At 51.4% G+C, this 11,520-nt stretch overlaps 1 protein-coding gene across 1 annotated transcript in view; it reads right to left on the reverse strand.

Moving 5' to 3' along the window:
- Nucleotides 1–7,184, reverse strand: part of PADI4 (peptidyl arginine deiminase 4) — a 28,051-nt gene extending 20,867 nt beyond the window's left edge. Inside the window, exons 1-2 of the mRNA XM_036256269.1 lie at nt 7,075–7,184; nt 375–555 (exon numbers count right to left, since the gene is read on the reverse strand). Of these exons, the coding sequence (XP_036112162.1) occupies nt 375–555; nt 7,075–7,166 (273 nt within the window). The 5' untranslated portion in view covers nt 7,167–7,184. The remainder of the gene's footprint in view (nt 1–374; nt 556–7,074) is intronic.
- Nucleotides 7,185–11,520: the final 4,336 nt, after the last annotated feature.

An 11,520-nucleotide genomic window follows, 5' to 3' on the forward strand; every position in this document is an offset into this window, starting at 1 on the left:
GTCTGTATTTGTTTCCCTATCGTACCCGATGCCCTCACCCATAGGTTATAAACTCCACGAAGACTGCAACCTCCCTGTCTTGTCTATTTCTGTATCTCCAGTGCCTGGCAGTGCTTGGCATGTAGTAGAAGATTATTAAACATTTACTAAATAAGTGAGTTTCATCAAAGCCCCGGCCTCAATAACCCCCCGGCATCCCTATATTGTCTGTGAGGACACTGTGACTGGAATGAGCCATCCTGAGCTTTCTCGGAGAGACGGCGGCCGCCCCAGGGCTGGGGCTCTGGCTCGAGGCAGGGTGGATGTGGACAGCGGACCTGCTGAGACCTGCTGGCCTCTTCCCACACAGCCCACCCCACAGCGGCCTCACTTACCTTCTGATCACCTGTGTTACTGCTGGCAGCCCTCATCCTCAGGCTCACCTCCAGCCCGGGGTCCAGGGGCCACTTGCAGGAGCCTGTGGGATTCCTCTTGGCCGGAGGGCCGTGCGAAACAGCTACAGCCACGCCCGGGGAGGCATTGATGCTGAAGGACGTGCAGCCCTTGGGGGCAGAGCTGGAAGACGCAGGTGGGAGGACAGAGAGACACAGTGAGGCAGGGTCTGGCCCCCACTGCTCTCCCCAGCATGCTTCCTTTTGCCAGAAAGGATCAACACCAGACAGCAGCTAGTCTGACCCTGAGCATGGGAGGTTATAAGAGGTTGTGCAACAGAAAAAACGTGCCCTGCCCTAGAGGGCTTACACTCTTACACTAGAACTAGAAAAGTTGCAGAGATATGCACAACAAAAACACACACAGATGTGTGCACAGAGCAATGTGCACTCCCTGAGGGGTATTCTCTCTCTCTCACACACACACACACACACACACACACACACACACACTCGCAGTAAACTGAAGAACATCAAAGACAAAGAGAAGATCTGAAAGGCATCCAGAAAGAAAAGTGAGATCCCCTATGAAGGAATAAGCATCAGACTGAAAGCAAACTTCCCAACAGTAACAGTGAAGTCCATCAGACAATTGAATAATATCTTCAAATTATACTGAAAAAATAACTATTAACTTAGAACTGTGTGCCTGGCAAAATTATATTTTGACAAAGACATTTTCAAGTGAAGAAGAACTGTTATTTTAAAGCCAACACATGTTCACCAAACCAATTTCTAAAGACATACTTTAAGAAGAAGATATCTGAAGCCAGAAGCGTGGGTCTGAAATGCAAGAAGGAATGGTGAGCAAATAGAATGGTAAATATGCATTTGTATAAAAATATTTTAAAATATCAAAAATTGTGGTATTCAGTAAAAGAGCAGAATGTACATGGTGGGGGGCGGATAATGAGAGTTGAAGTATCCTGAGGTCCTTGTTTGAAAAAGGAATTAACATAGTGCGTAATTCTAGATTTTATAGAGTTAAAATTTTTTTAAATATGTTTTTATTGATTTCTTTAGAGAGAGAGGAAGGAAGAGAGAGATAGAAACATGGATGTGAGAAACATCAATTGGCTGCCTCCTGCACGCCCTCTACTGGGCATCGAGCCTGCAACCCAGGCATGTGCCCTGACTGGAGTCTAACCAGGACCACACCAGCCAGGCTATAGAGTTAAAATTTTATGATTAAATTTAAATAGTAAAAATAGAATTCATAAAAATCTACACATGCAGAAAATGCAATAAAAAAACATAAACATTTCATTCAAAAAGGCAATAAAAGAACAAAAGGCAACACAGGAAAAAAATGAACAAATAAAAATAATGCTAAAAACAAATCCAAATATATAAATAATCCAAATACATGTAAACGAATTTATGTTACTAGTCAAAAGAGAGTTTTGGATTAGATAAAGAAACAATAGCCATATGCTATTTATAAGAGACACACCTAAAATATAAGAATCCAGAAAAGAGGAAATTTTTTTCAAAAGGAAAAAGGTGCTTTAAGCCAATACTAACCAAAAGAGAGCTGGGGTGGACGTCTTAATATCAAACACACTATTAGCAATAGAAAGGATCTCAACCGAATAATGTAAGGTTCAGCTCACCCACAAGATATCCTAAACTTGTATGTACCTAGTAACATAAATAATAGATACATAAAGTAAAACTTGATAGAAATATGGAAAGAAGTTACAAATCCACCATCATGGTTGAAGATTTCAACCCCTCCTTCTTAATTAACAATAGTGTAAACAGACAAAAAGTAACAAATTTGATTTAGGGGACATATGTAGAATTCTGTACCCACAACTAGTGAACATACATTTTCCCAAGCAAAGCACATGTGGATCACTAAAATATATATATAACCACGTAATTCTCCATAAAGCGAGTTTTAACCAATGTTAAAGGAAGACTAACGTATAGTATAGGTAGCATTTTCTTTTTAAATTTTTTTTCTTTATTGATTTTAGAGAGAGGGAAGGGAGACGGAGAGAGAGATAGAAACATCGATGAGAGAGAACATTGATCGGCCGCCTCCTGCATGCCCCTCCCCCCTGGGGATTCAGCCCACAACCTGGGCATGTGCCCTGACTGGGAATTGAACTGACAACCTCTTGGTGCAGGGGTCAATGCTCAATCACTGAGCCACACCTGCCAGGCGGTAGCATTTTCTTTCATCACAATCTAAGGAGTCACTAATCCAGCCCAGCTCTAGAGACCCATCTCAAATGAGATTTCCCCTCTGCAGACGGAATCATCGTTCCCTGAAGATGACCACATACTAATCCCCGAAACCTATGTATGTGCTACCTCACATGGAAAAGAGGACTTGCAAATAATGATTAAAAATCTTGAGATGAGAGATTAACCTGGATTATCTGGGTGGGGCCAGTGTGACCACAAAGGTCTTCATAAGAGGGCGGGGGAGGGGCAGAGTGAGAGAAAACGGATGAGAGAAGCCGAGGCTGCAGAGATGCAGCTGCTGGAAGGGGCCAAGGAATGCAGGTGACTGCTAGAAGCTGCAAAAGGCAAGGAATGGATTCTCTCCAGCCTCCACTAAGGAACACAGCCCTGCTGTCACCTCGACTTTACTCTGTGCATTCAAGCCCCGTGAGACCCATTTTTGAACTTCTGATCTCCCGAGCTGTAAGATAATACCTTTGGCCCAGCCGGTGTGGCTCAGTGGACTGACGATGTCCCATGGACTGAGAGGTCCCCGTTCAAATTCCGGTCAGGACATATGCCGGGTTGCCGGTTTGGTCCCCAATAGGGGGCGTGCAGGAGGCAACTGATTGTGTTTCTCTCTCACATCAATGTTTCTATCCCTCCCTTCCTCTCTCTCTAAACAATAATAATAATAATAGATGTGTATTATTTATTGAGAGAGAGCTTCTGTGTTATCTTAAGCAACTGGGTTTGTGGTCATTTCTTACAGCAGCGACGGGAAACCGCAGGCCCCCCTTTTCCGTCCCCCTTTCACAGTCCTCTCATCCGCTTTACCTAAAACCTGCTCTTGGGTGACTGCTGGCTAGCTTCCAGAAAGGTGGCAGGTAATCTCGAAGCCCCGGGACTCAAACCAATTTCCTCGTTAGAAATTTAAAAAAGCAAATGAGAAGTTCCCATAGATGGAAAAAAAAGCCAGTTTTTGCCTTATCAGGTGGCTGTGGACAGCAAAAGGTGAAAACATAAAAATGTTCTTTCGTATCTCAGGCAGAAAAAGCCACGGGAGTCTAGTCAAGACATTAGCTCACAACCAGTCGGCCCCTCATCCTCCTTCCCCGGTCAGGAATTTGGCATTTTGTTGCCACGGTGATATTTCAGGTTTGGCACGTTCTCCCTGTCCTGACGGCAGTGCCCAGGTCACGTTGACTTTTACTCAGGGGACACCTGCAGAATGTGCCTCTGTGTCCACACTCATCCTGTGGCTGGGCTATTGTTCCTATTTACAGATGAGGAAACTGAGGCTCAGAGGGGCACAGTGTCCAAGTCTAGGGCTGACAAAGGCAGGTCCGGGTCCACGCGCAGCCCGGCCTGACGTCATTTCCATCCCGTCACGACTGCTCCTTCCTCAGCGGCCACCTCACCCTGCTGCACCGAGGGTTTACAGTGTGCAAACCTGGACGAGTGTCCCATGGCGCCCACCTGAGGACTGCGGACCGGCGGCTCTCTAAGCCTGGCCCTCAGGGCAGCGGCAGCAGAGTTACCTGGGCATTTGTTAGAAATGCAGATCTCGGCCCCGCCCAGACCTGCTGAATTGGGAACTCTAGGAGAGGGACCAGGCAGTCTGGATGGTTTTTCCAAAGGTTTTAAAATGGATTTTTAGAGAGAGAGGAAGGGAGAGAGAGAAACATCAGTGAGAGAGAAACATCGATCGACTGCCTCCTGCACGGCTCCTACTGGAACTGAGCCCACAACCAGGGCATGTGCCCGCCCTGACCGGCAATCGAACCCGTGACCCTTGGATCCGAGGGCCGACGCTCTAACCACTGCGCACACTGGCCAGGGCCAGCAGGCTGTGTTAACACATCCTCTGGGCGGTCATGATGCACACTCAAGTGTGAGAACCACGATTGTAAAAGACACCGAGACAAGTTTGTCGAATGGCCCTGAACTGGACCGGAATCCGAGGGCACCGTGAAATCGCGCACAGGGCAGGATAGACAAAGCTTTGTGCCCGTGGGACCCGCTGTTACTGCTGTTTCCTCACGAGGAGAAGCCACAGAGGTGGTGGGATGTCCGGGCGTTCACAGAATGGTCGGGCTGGAGGAGAGGGACACCCACGTTTCTGACGAGGCCCCAAGAGGTGACGCAGTGTGCAGACAAGGGGGTCTGCACCCGCCGGGGCGAGAGCCACTGTCTCCAGGTCTCACCAGCCCCCCTCTCGGCCAAATGGGGAAACTGAGGCTCGGAGAGGTGAGGCCCTGCGGGGAAAGGGCACCACTGGGCTTGGACTCTAGGTTCTCTGCTTTCTTTGGCTCTCTTCCAGACCCTCTCAGGTCCCAAGCAGGGGACGTTCACAAACATGCCCGGCACTGAGCCTGCATTTTATCATGTAACCCTCATCACAGCCCAGCAGGGCGGGGGTTGATTTGCCCATTTTACAGATGGGTAAAGTGAGGCTCAGAGACACTTACAGACTTGCCCATGGTCCTCACTGTCACACCGAGCGGTCTCCTATGGAGGAGACACTGGGAGAAAGAGGAGAACCCATCGCTGGCGGCTTTGGAACGCCCCCTGTGGTGGGCACCGCCTGGACCCGCGCCCGTTCTGGGCCCTTCCCAAGCCCTGTGGAAGTGGCGTGAGCCCCACCAAGCAGGCAGCCGCGCCCAGCGAGGCCCACCCCGCAGCACTCGGAGGCTGCGTGCGCCAGGGAGGCAGGCGGCTTTGGGATCAGACTGGCCTGGGTTCAGGCCTTCTGGTTTTGCGTGACCTTGGGTAGATGTTTTCGCCTCTGGAAGGCCTGGATTACCATCTCGATGGACGAGGCTGGCACATAGCCCCTGGGCTCATGACACAGCCCTGGCCCCACCCACACACGTCACAGAAAGCCCCGGGCAGGTTGCCACCGTCTCAGGCCAGTGGAATTTTGTTGGAATATAATCGATGCATTTCCTGATCCTGGAAAAGTACTTTCCAAACGGAACGAACAGTCTAGCGCAGTGGGAAGAGCTGCTCTGGAGTTGGCCCCCACACCCGTGGGGTCTGTCCCCACCACTACAAGTGTGCCTCTCTCGGTCTCGGGGACGCCAAGCCCGGGGACAGAGGGCACGGCCTGAGCACGCGTGGAGCACGCGTGTGCTGGGGGCCATGCTGCCGAGAGGGGTGCCAACCCGGCTGTGTCTTAGGAAGAGAATTCAGGCCGCAGTGAGGGTGGCGGCTATGCAGGGGATGGGACGGTGGCACTGGCTGGGGACTGCTGTGAAGGGCAGGTTAGCAGTCACCGGAAGGGCTGGTCCAGGGACCGAAGTGGAGAGAGGGGTCCGGGGCCCAGGCTGCCTGGGTCTGAGTCCTGGCTCCCTCACCTACCAGCTGTGAGGCCTCGGGCAGCTTACCTAAGCTCTCCGAGCCTCGCCGCCGCCCTCTGTCAAGTGGGAATGACGGCACCACCTGCCTCAGAAGGTGTCGAATGAGCTTTGTGTAGGAGGAGTGAGGCAGATGTCGGCCAGTGTTTTGTGAGACCTTCAGGGTGTTCGGTGGCGAAGCAGGAGCCCTCCGATGACAGCAGGCTCTCTCTCCTGTCCTCCTCCCTCTCGGTCTCCTGCCTCCTCTCCGGGGAAGCCGCGCAGACATTTGCAGCTGTTTTGCTGCCGCCCAGCTCCAGGCAGCAAGCCACGCCTTCAAGGCGACGTCCCAGACATTCCTGCAGGTGCCATCCTAGGACCCCAGAGGCCCAGCCTGGGGTGGAGGAAGCCAGGGGCTGCCAGGACTATTACTAACAACAACGCCAGCCATGCACACCACTGAGCGTGTTCCTAGACCATCTGGTTTAACAGATCCTGACACAGGTGCTCAGTGGGTATTTGTTGAATGAATGGGTGAATAAATGAACAACTGCCAGGGATATGCCCAGCACTGTGCTACGTACTTAAACATTTTCATGGTTTTCACATTTAACATCTTTAACCATCCTATGAAGTGGGTATTATTTCCATTTCACAGACAAAGAAAAGGCGGCTCAGTTGCCCAAGGGCTCCAGCTAGCCTACAGCAGGGCCAGGTGTCCCTCCTCAGCCCGCCCCACCCCAGAGCCTGTCTCATCACCCCCACCGAGGGCGGCTTGACTGGGGGGCCATGTAATACATTGCACCACGGACCAGGTACGGGTCTAGCCTCGCTTCCAGGGCACACGCGCTGTGTGATCCTGGGCAAGTCACAGACCCTCTCTGAGCTTCCACGGCCTCCATGGTAACACTTTATTTGTGGTGAGGCTCCAGGAAACTCCCATTTGTCCATGGCAAAGAACCCACTGCCCTGAGTCTGGGCACATCCCAGGGCCACTCAAGTCTTCTCTCTCCAGCTTCTCCCCCAGCAGCGGCCACAGAGGCTGGAGCCCACAGCCTGAGCCAACCACAGGCCGGTGTCGGCAGAACCTGTTTATCCTGCTCCCCGCCCCCAGGATGGCCCTTGCTCACCCGAAGACGTCGAGCTGAGTCTCCGTGCCCAGCACACAGACAGCATGGGTGGGCTGCTCTGGGGCCACGTGGATCACTGTCCCCTGTGCCATAGTCCGGCCAGCGCGTCCCTGCGGCTGCAGGAAGCCCACGGGCTGCTTCCTTTATACCGTCCAGCGGAGACCATGAGTCAGCACCTGTGGTTTATGGCGCAGTGGCTTAGCCCCTACCGCTCAGGTTCGAGGCTGCTGCCCTCGGCCCCTCCTCTGCCCTGGTTCTGCCCCTTGACCCCTTGGGTGTGGATGACAAAATCAGGGGCAGGCTGGCTCTGTCAGTTTCCCAGGAAGGGCGGAGGGCTCAGGAAGCCTGGGGGTGGGGTTGTAGGTCTGAGTCCTCGTGTTCATAACCCCATCCCCGCCTGGGGCCGTGAACACCTGGATCCAGCCAACCTTGCCTAACCACGCCGGACAGGGCTCTCGGAGAGGCTGAGCGAGAACACGGGGAGGCTTTGAGATTTGGGGCCAGAGGTCGCAGCCCGGGCGACTCACGCAAAGACTGGTCCGGTGTGGGGCAGCGTGCCCAGGCTGGGTCACCCACACGGAGGCTTCCTGTGTGCCGGGCCCTTTCCCTGCTCCTCACATGGAACCGCTTACCAAGACAGCCGTGATAGGCGCTGTTAGCATCTCCTTCCCACCGCGACGCTCCGACGTCAGTAGCATCCTTCTTCCCACTTTACAGAAGAAACAGGCCCAGACAGGATGCACAGCTAGCACGTGGCGGGGCCAGGGTTTGAGCCAAAGGCATCCTGCCCCAGAATATGAGACAGATCAGCTGCCTGCCCACCAGCTTTTCCGATGTTGTAGCGTCTGCTTCTTACTACAGTACAAGGTATATAGGAGCTTGTTATTACCACCCATTTTATAGTAATTTTATAGAAGGGGAAATAGAGGCTCAGAGAAGAAAGGTGACTTGCCCAAGGGGCCACAGCTAGTGTGTGGCAGAGCCGAAAGCCAGCGTTCCCTGCACACTCCCGGACGCCTGCCTCTCGCCGGGGCCCCTGGGTGTCAGGCTAGGCATTGCAGGTGGGGCACATCTGCCGATGGGACACTCACTCGGCCACAGAGCTGTGTGTGCACCTGGGCCACTGGTGCCAGGCTCTCCCTGCTGTGGGTGATGGGTGAGGCAGGTGGATGGACAGGTCCCAGCAGGGACCACCCGGAGGAGGCATACATGGGGACCGGGAGGCTGCGGGATTAGGCAGGCCTGAGTTCCAATCCTGCCTCACGCCAGCATCCCCGCGAGGTGGGTCCCTTCATGATGCCCACGTTACAGATGAGGCCACTGAGGCTCAAGAGGAGCTAAATAATGCTCCCGAGGCCCCACAACCCCAAAGTGGGGGTCCCGGATCCAAACCGCCTTCTCTAGGCTCAAATTCCATTTTCTGCACCCGCAGGTGACAGGCCAGAGCTGGTGTTCTGAGGCGTCCCCAGGACTGCTTGCACACAGTAGGTCTTAATAAGCCAAACTTTTCTGGCTGGTCATATGGTTAAGACTAGTTTGAGCTTCTCACGGAGGCTGGAGGAGAGACGTGTTAATGGGCAGAGTGGGGGGCCTCGAAGCGCAGCAAACCCAACTCTGTGGACGGGAGGCCGAGGCAGAGAGCGTGTGCGGCGTGCCCACTGTCCCACAGCAAGGCTGAGGTTTCTCGGGGTAGTTTTCTTTCTTCCTTTTTTTCCTTCAGCAGTTTGAAGGTTAAGTTTGCCGTGAATAACCACGGTGAAAATAAGCCAAGGCAGCTTTGCTAATTCAACACGTATCTGCTGGGAGCCAACTGTTTGCCAGGCACTGTTCCATGCCCTGTGTAACTTTTGCTTATTGGTTTTTAAAACTCTCCAGTTATTATTCCAAAAGGAACGTTATTTTTTAAGTAGAAAGATAAACCTTTTTCACCCATATCCCCTCTTTCTACTCCCCACTGGTAGCCTCTGCTATCAATTAAGTGTGGATCATTCTAGAATGTCTTCCGGATTGTTATACAAGGGGATTATGGCAAGCCTGTTTTACAACTGTTTTCACTCCATGGGTCTCAGACAACTTTCTGTCTTGTACCTATAAATCTATCTGATTTTTTTCCTCTTTTTTCGTACATTAAAAAAATTTTTTAAATATGTTTTTATTGATTTTTTTTAGAGAGGGGGAGAAAGAGCTAGAAACATCGATGTGAGAGAAAAACATCAATCAGCTGCCTCCTGCACGCCCCCTACTGGGGATCGAGCCCGAAACCCGGGCATGAGCCCTGACTGGGAATCAAACTGGGACCTCTCAGTCCAGGGACGGCGCTCAATCACTGAGCCATATCAGCCGGGCTCATATATTTAAAAATGTAAAAGATGTATTCAAAGCAAATTGTGCCTATTTAATCCACTTCCATAAGTAATGATTACTAAGACCACTCCCACCTCGTCACTTAGCATTTTGCCACTTTATAGATCACTTCCTTTTGTGGCCAGATTTTCTTTACTCACCACGGAAGGTATTTGTCACGTTACTGTGAAGACCTCGGAGGTTTCGTCTATTGCATCAGAGGGTGGTACCACAGTTTTGCTACCTGTTCCCACATATTTCCTCATTTTGAGCAAACATCTCTCTCTCTCTCTCGCTGTCTCGAATCCCAAATAAACATTTGCCTGAGTAGAATTACTTCCTTGATCATTTTCCTAGAGGTAGAATTTCTCATATTTAAAACTGCTTTCCAGAGGTTCACGGCTCACTTCACCCTGGCCTTCCCAGCGACTGTTTTTTTTAAATCCTCACCTGAGGCTATTTTTGTATTTTATCTTCAGATAGAATGAGAGGGGGAGGGGAAACATTGATGTGAAAGGGACACAAACCGACGAGGGCTGGGGACGGACCAAAACCGAGGTACATGCCCTTGACCGGAATCGAACCCACAACTCTTTGGTCCTCGGGCCGACGCTCTAACTGCTGAGCCAAACCAGCCAGGGCTGCAACTTGTTTTTTTGTTTGTTTGTTTGTTTTTTATCCTCACCCGAGGACATTTTTCCAATTTTTGTACAGATAGAGTGGGAGGGAGAGAGAGGAAGGGAGAGAGAGAGATAAACATCGATGTGAAGGGACACATAGAGTGGCTGCCACCCGCACGACCAACCAGGGCCGGGGACAAACTGCAACCGAAGTACGTGCCCTTAGCGGGAACCGAACCCGGGTCTCTCCGGACCGCAGGCCAACGCTCTAACCGCTGAACCAAACCGGCCAGGGCTGCAACTTGTTTTTTCCTGCTGTTTTGACAGTGGTGTTTTGTGTTTATTTAGTTCTTAAGGAGATTAAGAATTGGTTCAGATGTTGGCCATTCCGTCGCTGATGCTGCTGTTATTTGAGAGCCATTGTGGTCAGAAGAGACGCTAGGGAGAGAACGGGCCAGAGCCGGGACGCGGGGCCTCGCAGACAATCTGTGACTTTGCTTTTCCTGGCTGACCACGATGACATCTCTCCAGCAAGAACCTGCAGCTTGGAACTGGAGCTGTGTTAAAATAACATTGCCACGCAATCTTGAACCTCAGCCTGGCTTAAAATAACACGGACACCCCCATTCTCGCCCGCCAGGCTTGGGGATGATTTCCCGCGTGTGTTTGTTTGCTCAGTGGGTTCACAGAGGCCTTGGCGGAGCACACCTGTTCTCCCAGTGCTCCATCCCTCCCTGTGCGTCCCTCCTCACCAAGCAGGTTGCCAGGCACCTCCAGCCGCCGCTCAAGGGCCCTGTGGGTTTGCACGAACATGCCTCTTGGCCCTGAAAACTCCAGAGCCCAGAGCCCAGATGCAGGATGACGAGGCATGGGGCTGCCGCACGTCCTCACAGTGTACTGCCCTCCTCCTGTTCTTCATGGATCGGGGCCTCCAGTGGCCGCTACATCCCGTTTCTACAATGTCCCTCTGTTCTGTTCACTGAGCGCTTGTGGGGTGCCAGACTGTCTTCCCAGGTCTCGAGGGACCCAGGCCTTGATTTTTCTGGGCTGTTCTAATTTCAAGTATGTAATCCATGTAAGTGGTGACAGATCAGTATACAGGCTTTGTAAACAACTCCTACTGTTCAATCAAGTAATGTCCGTCCCCCTGGTCAATGAAATTGGTCTATTCATCTGTCTCCGCTGAAGTTCTTCATTGTTTTAGCTACTATAGCATTACAATAAGTCTTAATACCTGGTAGAGCAAGTCAGTTCACATTTCATCTTGAAGATTGACTTAGTGATTCTTGGCTCTTAACACGTCTATATAAATTTTTAAATCAGCTTATGGGTTCCGTGCATGCGCGTACGCGTGCTATAGTGATTCTAATTTCGTTTGCATTAATTCATAGGAGAGTTGACATCTCAATACTGAGCTTCCAATCTATGAACATGGTCTCTCTCCCCAGTAATTTAGTTCTTGAATGTTTTCAGCACAGTCGTA

The sequence above is a fragment of the Molossus molossus genome, unplaced genomic scaffold (genome assembly GCF_014108415.1).
Source record: "Molossus molossus isolate mMolMol1 unplaced genomic scaffold, mMolMol1.p scaffold_m16_p_12, whole genome shotgun sequence".
Taxonomy (NCBI): Eukaryota; Metazoa; Chordata; class Mammalia; order Chiroptera; family Molossidae; genus Molossus; species Molossus molossus.